The 16131-nt window shown below is 47.5% G+C and overlaps 1 protein-coding gene across 1 annotated transcript in view; it reads right to left on the bottom strand.

The window, feature by feature from the left end:
• The window catches only part of LOC118698035 (store-operated calcium entry regulator STIMATE-like), a 36300-nt gene that overhangs the window by 2411 nt on the left and 17758 nt on the right, over positions 1 to 16131 (bottom strand). Inside the window, exons 5-7 of the mRNA XM_036401107.1 lie at positions 7243 to 7355; positions 6093 to 6176; positions 4984 to 5100 (exon numbers count right to left, since the gene is read on the bottom strand). Coding sequence (XP_036257000.1) covers positions 4984 to 5100; positions 6093 to 6176; positions 7243 to 7355 — 314 coding nt within the window. The remainder of the gene's footprint in view (positions 1 to 4983; positions 5101 to 6092; positions 6177 to 7242; positions 7356 to 16131) is intronic.

The following is a 16131-nucleotide window of genomic DNA, read 5'->3' as shown; positions in this document are numbered from 1 at the left end:
CCCACCCTATCTCCTCAAACACCCACATTTGAGCAAGAGAAGCTGCATTGTCACCATGAAATCTCCCTGTGCCTGACTCAGCAGCCTTCCAGCTCCAAGACCCAAGTCAAGGGATGGACTTTCATGGACTTTCATGGACTTTCAGCCCCGTGCTCACCCACAGACCATTCCCAACAGAGCTCAGGATCCCTTGGGCAAAACCAGGAGCAGGGGGAATCACTCCTATCTCTGTCTCCATACACAGCTGTGAATTAACATGCCCTCCACTTGTCAGCACTCAGGCAGCACCACAGGGCCAGTCACCACAGCAACAAAACCACCAAACAGGAAAAACACAACTCCAGTGAGTCAGTGACTTCAAAGCAGCAGCAGAGCCGCAGGGGAAGATTTCCTGCTCCCCACCCTCACACACACCCCAGCCCCTCCATCCTCCTCCTCCTCCTGACAGTCAGACACCCAAAGAACAGCAGCAGAGTGGATTAAGCTCTCTTGTTGTCCCCCTCATTGGTCTCAAGGAATTTTTTTTTGGTTCAGGACACACACTGGCAAGCTTCCATCTCTCTCACGTGAAGATTTCCTCTGTTCATCACATTAATATCGTGATGCTGTTGGACCTGAAGAAATGTGTAATTACTCACAGGCAGCACTGTGAACTCACTGAGCTCTGACAGGCAGGTTGTGGGGCCTGCTGAACTGGTGATTTGGGTGGATTTCAGCTGAAAACTCAAATCCCCAAGCAGGGACGGTGACAGTGCTGTGCATCCAGACCCATCCAGGCTGCCACCTGCCCACCACACACTGCACAGAATTCACAGAAGAGACCTTCAAGATCCTCAAGTCCAACCCATGCCCCAACACCTCACTTGCAGGAAGCTACACCAGCAACAGTCCCCCAGAACCTTTCCACAATTCCCCAGGAAGCAGCACCACGAGAGAGCCCCTCATTGCCAAGACAGCCAAGGACACACCCTCAGATATCATCTGCAAGCCCAACTCCAATTTGGGAGTTTTCAGAACAGCTTGGACAAGGCTCTTTCCCTGCAGGTGCATCCAGGTCAGGGTCACAGAGGGGTGGTGACACAGCTGGGACATGGTTTCCCATCCTGGGACAATGTGCTGCTGTCTCACTCAGAGTCCTCAAACACCTCACATTCCACAGAGGGATTTGCCACCAGTCAGGAGGACTGTGAGGTGGGACAGTTTCCTTCCAGAAGCATCTCCATGTCCACCTCCATTTATCTTCCCTGTAAGGACCTGGCACCTGAGCTCACCACGAGTTTGAGCTAATTAAAAATTAAAAAAAAAAACAATCAAAAATAAAATTGTTTCTCAGCAAATCCAACTTGCTCTTGGACTTTCTAAGTGTCTCAATATAAGTAAGCAGCACCATACTGGTGTCTAGCAGCATCTTCATCTAAAGAGTGCAAAATACAGAGCTGATCTGCCAAAACACAGAGTTCCTTATGAAGGGAATTAGGACAGGTGCTGAACTCCATCCTGACCTCATGCAGTATATTAACTTTCCTTCCAGCCTCTAATTTCACCTTAATTTTTCTAACAAGTACCACTGTTAGTGGACTTTTGCTTTAAGGGTTGTCTCTAAAAATGTAAGCCTTCAGGAAAGGAACAGAAACTCATCCACCTCCCTGGGGAAAAGAAAAACAACTGAAAAAAGATCAAATAAAACATTATTAAAACTGACTTGTTTTCCTGAGTGGAGGAAACAAAGAAATCACTGATAAGATCTAAAGTTCATGGGAGTTACAAGGGCAAGGGAAAAGAGCCTTGGGTCAAGGGCAGGACACATACAAAGCAAAAATAAGGGCCTTGCAGATGAAATAATTTCCCCAGGCTGAACAGCACTGGATGCAAACTGGCATTCAAGAGATCCTTTTCTATCCCAGAAGAGGAGAAAAAAAATTACTCCATGAACATTTACAAGGCAGGGCAGGAGACTGAAACAACACAAAGCTTAAGACTGATGTGGAAGGAAGAAGAAGGATGAAATTCTTCCAACCAGAAGAGGGAGTTTGTCCTTTCAGGGATTCAGTGCAAAAGAAGAAGCAAGAGCTCATCCTCTGGTTCACCAAAGGATGAGCCAGTCAGTGCCTGTGCCACCCTTTCAGTAAATAAATTTTCTTTAATAGCCAACCTAAACCTCCTCTGGTGCAAGTTGGGGCCGTTCCCTTTAGTTCTGTTCTTGTTACCTGGGAGAAGAGACTGATCCTCACCTGGCTACAGCCTCCTCCAGGAGGCTACAATCCTCCTCCAGGACTGCTGCTGCTGCTGGGTTTCTTCTGGCTGCCCAGCTGCTCCACCAAGCCAAGGGCAGAGCTGAGCTTTCCTGCTGCCCTGGGGAAAGCACTGAGTGTGGGCTTCTAAAAGGTGAACTCCAGCCCACTCTATCTCTGCCCCTCCTTCTCCAAACACAAACTGCTGGTTCATGTGACAATAATGACACTGCCTTGGTGAGATAGGCAGAGGTTTGAAATTGAAGCCAGCAGTGAGCTGGGAGCTGGTGGCGCCTGCAGCGAGACAGTCCCGATGAACCCTGATAAACCTGGGGTACACATCAGCTCTGCTCAGCCCCCCTTCCTCCTCCCCTGGGCTGAAACTCCCCCACTTGAACAGGTGATTAGCAGCAGCAAGCCCAGCAAATGCTCATTTGCTGCTTCTGAGCCTAAATTCCAGTCAATGCAGCTGCAGGGCTCAGCCAGTCAACATGATCCGTAGTTCACGGCTTAAGAGGCTGACACCTGAAGCAGGAGCTTAAGGCTATTCCTCAAGGCCCAGTGCCAAGAAAGAGCTGGAAAACAGGTCACCCACTTCTGTATTTCTTCATAAACTTCCTTCTCTGCCCAAAATATTTGTTGCCCAGAGGCACAGGAACATGTCTGAGCATGAAGGAGGCAATGCCTGCAGACTGCTGTGAGGAGAAACCAGTCCCCTTGGTACTGCAGGGATGGATCAGAGGTTTCAGGCTGAACAGATGACCTGCACATTGTTGAATTCTTGCTGAAGTCTGCAGAGAAAAAGCAGTCAGGTCCTTGGAAGGTGAGAGAAACCTTTGACAGAAAGTGGCAGATTGTGGGGATTGTTTCCACTACTTGAAATCTCGTGCCTGTTGACCTGCCAGAAGAGGCTTTCTTAGCATCTGGAAATTAGCATCTAATATTCCTTCCAGTTATCCATTTCACACTAAATATTTTACAGTGAACACTGCAGTGAAGCTTCATTTGGCAAAGATAAAAAACAAGCTTTGGAGCGAAGGCTGTGTGTGTTTTATGCTGCTGGACAGGCTCACGTTACCAGAGGACTGAAAGAACCACTCACCAGTTAACAATAAGTTGGGAATAAGTGATTTCAGTGGAAAATGAAAGGTCATTGATGTTCTTTAGTCTCTATACACTTGGTAGGAGGCAAGAACAGGCTTCTACTCCCACACTGAAATGAGAGTTTAACCACAGACTTTAAATACAGTAGAACAGGACATGGGAAAACAGTTTGTGCTCCTGCTGCCCCAAGAGCAAAGGCAGGTCATGGACTGTAAATTCCATTTTTTACAGCTCTGAAGAGGACATCACAACACTTCCCTCGCTCACAAGGGAAAATATGTTCAGGATTGATCCTCACAGCCCCTCATGCTGTCCCAGAGAGCTTCCAGAGACTTGCAGTGTTTGGAGCAAGGCACAGGTGCAGCTCCACCTCCATGGTGCAGCAGTTCCTGTGACACCATCTGTGACACATCCATGGCTCAGCACCCTCTGTGAGCCTGGATGCTGCCAGGTCTGGTTCCAGAAGCTGTGAAGGAGGTCCTGGTCCCAAACAGAGATGTCACCTCCTCAGCTCTGCTCCTGAGCTGCTGTAATTCTGACAGAGCTGGGGCCTCCAGAAGCACATCCAGGGAGCAGGGCAGGGCTTGGCCAGCAGGGACCTCCCCAGAGCTGTTCATCCAGAGGCAGGGCCAGCAGCAGTGACCCTCTTGTCCCAACAGCTGCTCCCATCTGCCTGCCCTCCCTGCCAGAGCCAGGCATCCCTGCCCCTCTGACACTGCACCCCTGGGACCCAAACACCCCCTGTTAAAGCATCTCCACCTCTGTGGGTGCTGCAGTGTCAGCAGTGATGGGCCATCCCATCCATCAGCACAAGAGCTGAGTTACTCCTTATGAAAGAACCCTCAGAGAGCAAGAGCTATTTCTGTTCATCCCAAATTCCTCAGCAGGAGCTCCTCCAGGAGCTGGGCTGGGATTGCCAGAAATTATCTTATCTTGGTGAGTCTCAGCAGTGGGCTGCAGGATATCAGCAGCTGTGCACAGAACACACTGGAACCAGGCCTGGGTGCCAGGAGAAGGAAAGGAATTCCTCCCAGGGACCAACATTGTGGACTCTGCCCAAAGGTCAGTGAGAAGTAGACACCACCTACCCAACAAACCCCACATGATTAAGAAGAACAAAGTCATCTCAAAGTCTGCTGGAACTGCAGCATTTCCTCCCCCACCATAACTTCCAACTGTCAGGCTCAGACTACACAAAACACAGCCTCCTCCAGCTAAGGGACAATAATCTGGTTAAAAAAATACCAAATACTGACAAAAATAGGATTCCCAGCTAAGCTTGTGCTCTAAAAGGGATGCTAATAATTACAGAGAGGAAAGTAAGCTCTAACCAGCCAAAATTAAGTACAATTAAATATAGCAAAGCTCAGAGGGACATTTATAGCCTGCACACACAGATCAGTGCAGAAGGCAGCTCATCCCCCCCAGGACATTGTCATCACCCAGGGCAGTATTTCAGCAACGTTTCCTGAGCTTTGCTCATGGTTAGAGTGAGTTTGACTGTGCAGGGTGATCACCCACATCCATGAAGGACCACCCCAGGTCCAGGCAATGTGATGTCTTGTCACAGGGCTGTGGTAAAACACACAGACCATCCCACAAGTCTTGCATCTTGGTCTGAAACCCAAGTTTGCATCCCTGGTCTTACCTGAGATTCCTCAGTCCTCCTGGCCCGAGGGGTTTCTGTGGATCCATTGATGTCTAGGGCATCCTTCTGCTTGTATTTCCTCATGATCAAGCTGTCCACAACCCAGAACATAATGGCCTTGGGGGGAAAGAACATCAACATCAACAGATTGCAGAGGCCAAAATGCACATTCAATCATTCACAGGTGTTTCTTCTCCTCTTGGGTTCTCCAGACATCCAGCCTTGATCAACCTCACATCCAAACCAGCCCTGCATCAATTGTGTCCATGTGGATTGGATGAGTCCAATTCCTTAAGTCCCTTCTTACACAAGCCCTATTGTTTCCAGATTAAATAAAATCACAATAGGCTGAGTTTCCACCAGAACATAACCCCTGAACCAAGCTCCATCCAAAGCTCATCTGCCTGAACCAGTCCCTGGTCAGCTCTCTGAGGACCAGAATTTTCTTTCCAATGTGCAAATGCAGCTTGGGATGGTGGAGAGAGGCAGATCAATCCAGCATTGCCAGTGCTGCATCCATTGAAATGTGCCTGGGATGAGCTGAAAGCTCAAAGCTCAACTCCCTTCTTGCCCAGGGAGCATCTGAGTGTTAACACCTTGTTCCCACTTCCCACCTTAGCAGGAACTGGGCAGCAGCTCAGGGATTACCCAGAATCAGGGGAACCAGGAAAGTTGAGCTGAGCTTTCAAAAGGTTTTGTCAAACAAGTTTTGAGAAGAACAACAGTTCTGGGTACCCTTGAGCACCTTGTCTTGCTGTAATACAATCTGACATCCAGCCAAATGACTGAACTGCAAGCTCACAAGCCATCCTATAGGACATTAAAGTGTTTTGGGCATCCCCATGCTGTTGAGATGAGCTCTCACCTAAGGAGACCCAGCTTTATTCCAAGAAGTGAAGAGTCAGCCCCACAGCAGCTCAGAGAAAGGCACAGAAATTGGAACCAGAGACTGTGGCAGTGACAGATTTGTGACTGACAGATTTCTTTACACACCCCTCCACCCTGTCCCAGCACTTTGAGGCTGCCCCCAGCCAGTCCCTGTGCCCTCCCATGAGGGTGCACTGAAATCTCCAAACCACCCACCCAGCACTTGCAGAGGCACCACTTACATTGACTATGAAAGGCACAACAAACATCACCAGGACTAGCTCCAGCTGAGGGTTTGGGATGTAACCCAGCAGGATCTGCTGAAGCTGCAGAGGAGAAAACATTTAGAACACTTTAACATTATTTAGAACACTTTAAGCATTATTTGAACAGCTCTGTTGCAAGATCTTTGATGAAAACTGCTTGTCTTCTTACATGAGCAGCCAGAGCTCTGCAGCCTGTGCTTCAACCCAGCTCTTAAAACATGACACAGGATATTCCTTAGCCCAGCTGCCAAACACATGGTTTTGTACAGAAACAAGACTCTCAGTGTGACTATCCATGACAACAACTGGTGGGACTTCCCTTGGCTCCCTGGAGCTCATCTGCAGAACAAGGACACCAGCCACGAGCAGTAATCACGGAGAGGAGTCCAGCAGCTTCTCTGGATCTGGACTGGTGCTGCTGGAGAAGTTCACATCCAAGTGTGAGCACTGTGGGCTACTGGGTTTGAAGGACAACCCTTGAAGAGATAAATGCTCCCAGATTGCTGGAGATAACTCCTCAGTCAAGTTACACACAGTGCCTGGCACCTCAGAGCCTGCTGGAAGAGGACTCCAAGCTCTCAGAATTAGGTTTTTATACCCACCATACCTACCTGCCAACAGGTAAGTAGCTAAAAGCCCCACAGGTTATTATTATTTTTATTGTTTTAAAGATAAACTTCTGATCAACACAATTAACACTGCTGGCATACAGAAGCAGCTGAGCAGGAAAAGACAACACACACGTAGCACTTCTCAAATTAATCTCTAATCCCCCAGTTTAAGCACAGAATCACAAAACACCTACATGGACTGACTTGACAGAATAACATAGAAATCCTCTGGCAGAACTGAAGGAACTCAGCTGCCAGCCCAGCCCATTTTAGCCTTCCAAGAATGGGAAAGAAAATTAAAACATCATCTTATTCCATTAGCTTTTGACCAGCAAGAGAATGCACCAGAAGCCAAACAATTATAAAAGTCATGTTTCCCAAAATTTAAGTAATATCTAATGATTACAGAGTGATGTCAATAAGTGTGAGGATTAAAGGCTTTCAATAATGGGAACCATGAATCAGGCAAAGCAAAAAGAAACCACAACAGCTACAGCTAGAAAAATACTGCTTACCTTTGTCCAACCAGGGATAAGCAGGACAAGGCTAATCACAGTCTTCTCAAAAACCATTATCAGCAAATAGAGGATACACTGGCCAATCCAGGCAGCAGCTTGTGGAGGGTCACCTGGAAAAACAGAATACTAAATCTGGGACAGAAGACAGGAGGAGACAGAAAAGTTGCCTTGTGCTTGACACTGACCCTCTTCTCTATAAGGACCAGTCAGTACTGCACACTCTTCTATAAAATAAAGTAAATGCAAACAAATCATTAAAAATATAATCTGCAATGTGCTCCCTGCCAATCCTTACTCACACAGTTACCAGAAACAGTTTGAAAATTTCAAGTCACCATTTTCACTATAAGCAGCATAACTTGTCAGGCCTGAACAGAATTATTTCATTGTGCTGATGAAGTGAAGGGCTGGTTATGTGATCCTGTCTGAGCAAGAGACAGGGGCTCCATCACCCCAGCTTTTAAAGCAATTCACTCAAAAAGAATCAATGCTAATTAAATATGAATGTTTCCAACGGGGCACTCACCAAGAAATAAGGAAAAGCATATTTGTATTGCTAACAACAATAATGGTTCTGTATCTATTTCATGTGCTTGCTTCAGCCCTCTGTGAGCACCCTGCCAGCTGGTTATCACCTCCCCTGGCTCACCAGAATATCTCAGCTCTGCAAAACTGAGCTACTCTATCTGGCTCAGGAAAGCTGCAGCATTTCCTCTTACCACTTAAAGACAAAGATAACCCCTGGCAGCGCTTGTTCCCAGCACAATCTGCCCGGAATTTGGGATTCCATCAGTGCAAGGGAGCCTGTGCAGTTGGCACTGACAGATGCCAACACTTGATGTGGTCAGATGGCAGCAGGCTGAGAGACTTTCGACCACTTTTCCCCACTTTTCAGCACAATTCTGTCAAGATGTGGCACGGGAAAACAACACCAGCAGTCTGCAGAGGCACATTTATCCACACCAGTAAAAACCTCTGGCCACAAAAACCAGCAGCACATGCTTGGATTTGGTAAGAGCTGGTGCCCAACCAGCCCCAGCTCTGTGGGGATCAGCTTCCCAGGAAGTGCAAAATGGGTTTTTAGGTATATTTGTCCTTGTTCTGCCATTTGTTAGCAACATACCTAAACACCTGCCTTGCTGCAAAGCTACAGCTACAAAGCAGAGGCATCCTGGTAGTGTCCAAGGTAGGGTCCCCTCATGCCCCAAATTCTTAATTGCTCAAGCCATGAGAAGGAAGCAAAGAAGAGGAGAGGGAAGGAGGGAAGCTGAGGGCGCAGGGGTGAGGAGAGCAAGCAGAGAGAGCCAAACCAGCAGGAACTGCACGGAGGGAAGGCAGGAAGAGGGAGTCAGGAAGGTTATGTGGAAGCACACCCAGCAGAGCCTGTGGAGAATTTGGAGAGAGGAATCTCTGCTCTCTGGCAGGCAACAGCTTAATGGGTGGTCTGGGAGGAGATGGGAGCAGTGTTGGAGGAGCTGGCAGCACAGGCTGGTGTCAGAGAGGCTCTGAGCCTCCTAAAAGCCTCTCCCAATAGATTAGGGTGCCTGGCTGCCTTTGGCACACACGTTGGGTCTAGTGAAGCTTTTTGCCCCATACCCCAAAACAAACCAATTCTCCCAGGAACCCCCACATTATCAGCACCCATCAGAGCTCTGAGTACAAACAAAAGAGGAAAACAAACACATCTGTTGTATCCTTCCTGCATTTGAACTCTTTCCCTTCTGCTGTGTGTTGTCAGCTGTGCTGTGTCCCCCGTGGAGGGACAGGACTGAAGCCACAGCATCCCTTGTGAGTTGGCTCTCTGTGACAGCACTTCCCTGTCAGCTCAGCTGGCCCAAAGAGCAGCAGCAGGATTGAGATCTCTCCCAAACACCTGCCCCCCTGCAGGGACAGGTCACTGCCATTCCCCACCACAACCACGGCTCTGTGCTCTGCACTCTGTGCACAGCTCAGGGCAGGTTTTGGCCCACCAGGCCAAAGAAGAGAAAGGAGAAATTAATATTCTCCTTCACTCCTGTGAAAAATGCGTGTATTTTATGATTGGCTTTTCACAAATATTAAAATGAATATTATATGTGTTGTGTTAGAAAGTTATGCTGTATTAATTCTCTTAAGTAGTGTGCTAAATATAGTTTTGGGTTATAAAAAAATGTTAAAATAGAAACTATGCTATGTAGGATACTTTTTTTAAAGAAAGGACTCGCAGTGAGATGTGAGCAGCCACAGGACACCTGAATCTTTCAGAGAAAGAGAATTTATTGCTCCATTATCAGGAGAAATGAACTTCTTTCTGCCTCGAAGGTGCTGTTAGGATTCAGAGGAAGAAGGTGACACTGACCAGACAGAATCCTGTGTTTGAATGGAATTTATGCATCATGTATGAGGTGTATGAATATGCAACAGGTTATTGTTTTTAAGGGTTAATCCTTTGTTAAGCTGGGTCCTTTTTCAGGCTCATGCCCAGATAAAGGTACCCAGACCGTCTGTAACTCTTTGTCACTATTGTCTTATATTGTCCTAATTCAAATTGTCCAAATTATTATTAGTCTAATTATATTACTATTTTTTAAACTATTTTATTACTATTAAACTTTTAAAATTTTAAAAACAAGTGATTGGCGTTTTTCCCAACTCCAAAGGATGCACCCACTGAATTCTGACTGCTCTCCTCCAGCAGCATTCCTAGTGCTCCCCACCACCAGCAAAACTTCCTTGGAGCAGCCCAAGAACCACTGAACACACAGACCCTAGGAAAGACAACCTGCTTCTTAACCCACCCTAGGCGTGGACTTGCCTGGGTATTCAGGACTTCCACACCCAGCAGGGTGATTTTTTTTTTTACTGTTATTATTTATTTATTGTTATTTTTTACTACATCCTGACCTCCCAAGGACAGGAGGCTGCTCTGTACCAAAATGATTCAAGACAAAGGTGAAAACAAAGCAGCAGCGTGGCCTTAAGGGCTGCAAAGGTGACCTAGAGACAAATGTGACTTAGAGCTCCCCTTAAGGGCAGCTCATTTCCACTTCCCCAATGAATGCAGCTGTTCTGCTTCTCACCCCAGCAGCTGTGGAGTCATCCAAGGAGCACTGATCCACCCATCATCCACTAATCCACCACCTACCCCCACGAATTCACCCAACTCTGACCAACACCAGGAATGCTCAAACCAACATTTTCTGGCACCTCATCAGGGAAGCCCTTGGTGTGGTCCCTAGACAAGCCCATATGACAGATTTGCCCCATCTCCTTCCACAGTAGGGAAATGTAGGGGGATAGAATATAAGTAAATAAAGGTGGTATAGAAAGTAATCTTACCCCCTAAAGAGTTGCAGCTGGGTTAATTATTATAGATTAGGCACAGGCCTAATTTTAACAGGCCACACCTGTAGCCAATCAGAAGAGTGTTATAAAAGAGTGGATTGGCTGGTTGAGGGAACTGGAGTCAGTTTGTTGCTGTGAGGACAAGGAAGAGCCAGTGCCTGGAGGAGCTGCCTACAAGAAACATCAAGGAGGTACAAAACTCTGGCAATATGGAACCCTTGCAATGTAATGACAATAGAACTCTTGCACTATAATGACAACAGGGAAAGGCTGGAAGTCTGGAGCTGAGCTCGTGTAAGAGCTGCTTTCCTACAGAAAGCTGGTCAGAGGCATCCCCAGATCCAGCCTGATGTCTTTGGTGGCTCAAGAGCTGCTCTGATCTGTGGGTGGGAAAGAATTATTCTTCTTACAGGAAGGGTTTCTATACATAAATCTTCAGGAGAGCCCACAAGACTTTCAGCCACACCATGCTGCCAACCAACAAAAAGTAATCTGCTACTTGGAGGCTAAAAAAATTAGACTAAAACAGATGTCCTCCTCTTTCCTACAAGGAAAGGGAAACTGAGCACAGCAGGGTGGGGAATTGGTCTGACTGACCTTTGCAGCCTCCACATCACACCTGCTGGGTGATTGTATGTATCACACTCCCTCTGAGCCTTTCCAGGTTCTTGTCCCTGGGTCTAGCTGGGAGGTGACCCAGACATCTCAGCTCTACACATGGAGTCTATCACAAACCTCTCCCTCCAGCTCAGAGAACAGCCTCTGCCAAAAACCTCCCTGCAGCCATCTCCCATCCTCACAGACATTAACATCCTGCTGGGATACACCCACTGAATTCTGACTGCTCTCCTCCAGCAGCATTCCTAGTGCTCCCCACCACCAGCAGAACTTCCTTGGAGCAGCCCAAGAACCCCTGGAGCCCGTGGCAACCTCACAGAAGTGTGTCTCAAACCCCAGTGGTGCTGGGGAGCGGAGCAGCAGCGCCTGAGGTGTTGGAGCTGTTAGCACACAACAGGATTAGTTTTAATCCAGGCTGCCTAATGCACCAAGCTGTCAGCACAGCCCATGTGTTACTGCCAGACAGCTTTATTTGCACCCTTCTGGGGACTGGTGGGCAGAGAGCAGGTAGGAAAAAAGCTCAATCACAGCCGAAGTGGAGGGTTCAGGGGGTTTGAGGTGAGGCAAGTGTCTGAAAGCAGTGGAAGTTGTACTGGGTGACAAGGTGGGGGCAGAAAAAGTCAATAAGAACTTCTTAGGAGATGCACAAATGGTACCTCCAAAACCAAGGGATCCAATTATCAGTGCCAAGTACAAAGGGTAGGAAATAGCAGTAAACTCTGAATTCTATGAAATGCTCAACTGGAGGGCAAAAGCAGGTTTTTAGGGATGGGAATGTGATGAATCAGAACAGCCAGATGGGTCCAATGGACACCCCAGACCCTCTCTGGCACTTTCTGCACCTGAACTTAAACGACTGAACCATAGGATGGTGTGGGTTGGTGTCAGAGCCCAGGAAATTCCTCTGGCTGCCCTGGAGGACTTGAGCCCCTGCCCAGGGGGCTCAGAGATCTTGGCGCAGAGCCCGAGACCCCTGTGCCTTTGATTTAGGCCTTGGAAAAAACAATTACCAACCTTAGTATGAAGAATTACAAGCCACAAAAGTTTAAGTAGAATGATAGTGAATTTATCACAGGGTGAAAAATAGATTTTTGGGGTTTTTAGAATGGGGGTTCAGGGGGCAAGATTGAGAAATCTGGGCATGTCCAGCCTTTCTCCTTCTTCTTGGCTTCCATCTTCTGCTGTGATGTTGGCACTTTTGGACTGGTTTAGAATAGAAGCTCACTGTCTAACATAGGTGATAGGTATTGGGAAGTTATTGTAAATATTGTACATGTAGTTTTTAGTGTAAAAAGATAACACTGCCCTGGGGGCAGGCAGAGTGCCTCTGACTGTCCTGCTGAGTGGACCTCGGCAGGACAAGAGAAAGAATTTTATAGATAAGAAACAATAAACAACCTTGAGACTGAGAACTGAAGAATCCTGACTCCTTCTTGGACTGCTGGGCTGGGAAAAGAGACTTTCTAACACATCTTGGGGTCATTCTGACCAGCGAGAGTCCCGAGAGGTTGGAAGGGACCCCATGGGCAGGGACACCTCCCACTAGACCAGGTTGTTCAAAACCCATCCAGCCTGGCCTTGGACACTTGCAGGGATGGGGCATTCCCAGCTCCCCTGTCCCATTGCTGAAGCAGAGAAAAGCGAGTGCACAGTTGGAGTCTGTCCCCAGTGTGCAGTGTCACACCAGTGCTCTGCATCTTTGGTCCATGTGGATACTCAAACTGCAGGGAGCAGTGTTGCTGTCATCCAAATTGAGAGCAGGAGATGGAGGCCCAGAAGAAGGAGGAGAAAGGCTGGACACGCTTGGATTCTTCTATCTTGCTCCTTGAACTTCTATGCTAAAAACTCTAAAAAATCTATTTTTCACCCTGTGATAAATTCACTATCATTCTACTTAAACTTTTGTGTCTTGTAATTCTTCGTATTAAGGTTGGTAATTGTTTTTTCCATGGGTCATAATCAAAGGCACAGGGGTCTCTGGGCTCTGTGCCAAGGTCTCTGAGCCCCCTGGGCTGGGGCTCAAGCCCTCCAGGGCAGCCAGAGGAATTTCCTGGGCTCTGACACCAACCCACACCATTCTATGGTTCAGTCAGGTGCAGAATGGTTTAGCTCAGGTGCAGAAAATGCCAGAGAGGGTCTGGGGTGGTCACTGGACCCATCTGGCTGTTCTGATGCATCACATTCCCATCTCTAAAAACCTGGGTTTGCCTTCCAAGTGAACATTTCATACAATTCAGAGTTTACTGCTATTTCCTACCCTGTGATGGTGTTCACAGGGGTTCTTGAATTGGGGAAGAGATGAGGATCTGACTCCATGTTTCAGAATGCTGATTTATTATTTTATGATATATATTACATTAAAACTATACTAAAAGAATAGAAGAAAGGATTTCATCAGAAGACTAGCTAAGCTAAGAATAGAAAGGAATGATAACAAAGGGTTGTGGCTTGGACAGAGAGTCCGAGCCAGCTGGGCTGTGATTGGCCATTAATTAGAAACAACTCTATGAGACCAATCCCAGATGCACCTGTTGCATTCCACAGCAGCAGATAACCATTGGTTACATTTTGTTCCTGAGGCCTCTCAGCTTCTCAGGAGGAAAGCTCCTAAGGAAAGGATTTTTCATGAAAGATGTCTGTGACACTACCCTTTGTACTTAGCACTGATAATTGGAGCCCTTGGTTTTGGAGGTACCATTTGAATATCTCCTAAGAAGTTTTTATTGACTTTTTCTACCCCCACCTTGTCACCCAGTACAACTTCCACTGCTTTCAAACACTTGCCTCTCCTCAAACCCCTGCTCAGAGCAAGGGAGCCAAGCACACACTCAGTCCCTGAGCAGGACCCTCAGCCCTCTCATTGCTTTTCCCCCCTGGCCCCAGGGATGGAAAAGCCCAACAGGCTGAGGACAGGCCAGCCCCTCAGGTTAGAGCTATTTCCAGCAGTATTTCCTCAGGCATTAGCAGCCAGCTCCCTTGGCTGCTCCAGGACGTGGGAATATTTGTGATGGAAATTTTGTACAGCATCACCGCGGGGCCAGAAGCAGCCTACACAGGTCCTCAGTTAAACTCAGCAGCTGGCACAGAGCACATTCTCCTAGAACTAAATTTGACCAGCAGAGTTCAACAGGCCACTAAACAGACTTTGAAGGCCTCCAAGCAAGATGCCTTTCCATTTCCAGACACTGAACAAAGCATCAGGCTTAGCTAGCCAGTGACCACAGCCACAAGTCAACATCCAGATGGGCATCCAGAGGGACATTTTCCACTGAGAACACTTTTACTCCCCCTCATTTCTTAATGCTCCTCTAGAAAAATTGACTTGCACACTGCAGGAAATCTCTCTCAATGCAAATTCATCACATTTGCTTACTTAAAAGAAATAGTGGGGTATTTCTAAAGTAATGCTGGAGAATTACTGAGGACAATTAAAATCGGCATTGCAGCCATACAAAGGTGTTCTCTAGGGAGCTGCTCATTGCCATGGGGAGGGAGAAGAGAGCTGGACCAGTTTGGAGATGAGGCACAAAGTTCAGTCAGGCTTGATCTGCACTCCCTGACTGGAGCCAGCACATCCCCTGCTCAGTCTGTCCCAGCCCAACAGCACCTCCAAGAACATGGGCATCCATCTCCCACATCTTTTGAAGCTTAAACTCTGCTTTGTTCTCCTCCCTGTGATGGTGCCCTACAGGGACAGCTCCTATGACCTGCTACAGCAATGGTGCACTTGTGGAATTTCACAGAATCATCACAGAATGCTTTGGCTTGGAACAGACATTAAAAATATCACCTAGTTCCAAACCCCCTGCCATGGGAGTTTCTCAGGGTCCCATCCAACCTGGCCTTCAACACCTCCAGGGGTAGGAGTTTGTTAGCTCTGAGTAGGTGTGAGGCAACCCTCATTCCCCAGAGCCCACCTGTGCCAAGAACACACTTCCCAATCTTTGATCCTGAGGCATCCTGGGAAGGTACAGAACTTTCCAAAATGCAGTTTCCTGTGCTTAGAGGCAAGTTCAGAGAGTAATCAGGAGCTTTTGGGCAAAAGATGGAGGAACATGAGCAAACAGGAGCCTTTGATTCCTCACTAGCTGTAAAACAGGTCATTCCTGGCTGCAATGTGGCCATGAGCTCAGGCACAAGAGAGGCTGATCTCAGAATGCCTGTTCCTGGCTTTTTGGAAATATGGAAATAATTGATTTTTCTAAACAACTCTGGACAGCTGGATGCTTAAAATAGCAGCATAGATTTAGGTGCTTTCCCTCCCCTTTACTTTACTTTACTTCCCCATTAATGCAGCTCTTGCAGCTGCACAGGGGGAGCCAGCCAGGGCTGTGGAGGCAGGAGAAGCAACCAGAGAGCAGCAGGAACTGCTACAGCCCCCCCAAAGGACAGCTGCAGTGCTTTGCATCAGCTTCAGAGCTGCTGGAAGGACACAGCTGTGGCAGATTTATTTTTTTTCCCCCTCCAGGTTGATGCAGGAAGATGGGTACTGGCTCCACTGGACAAAACCACAACCCTGCTGTTCTGATGGCTGCAGCAATGGCACTGACTGCTGTTTGCAACATGGATTTTGTGCTCTCCTGGCTTTCTCCTCTGCAGGACTTATGTTGCTTCCCTCAATTCTCCTGAGGAGCAGAAGTCTGGTACAGCAATTAGCCCAGAAAATGAATCATGTTCCTGGAGCCTGCATCAAACTGTACAAAGTTTACAAGCGTCTTCCCAACTGTTTGGGAAGTTACTTAACACCAGAGATGAGGGCAGGAGTGTTTTCCTTCCCCAGCCCTGCCACAGGATTGCCTTGGATATGTCACTTGGCTTCCCCACCTGTATTTTCCACTGGGGTCACTCTGGCCAGAGACCTGCACCAAAAACTGTACTTGATGGACGAGATACTTAACCCCCAATTCAAGAACCAAATTCAAGCAACAGCACAAACTTGTTTTT

This window comes from Molothrus ater, chromosome 5 (assembly GCF_012460135.2).
Source record: "Molothrus ater isolate BHLD 08-10-18 breed brown headed cowbird chromosome 5, BPBGC_Mater_1.1, whole genome shotgun sequence".
Taxonomy (NCBI): Eukaryota; Metazoa; Chordata; class Aves; order Passeriformes; family Icteridae; genus Molothrus; species Molothrus ater.
The sequence above is the reverse complement of the archived record's forward strand: the minus strand, read 5'-3'. Positions and strand labels throughout refer to the sequence as shown.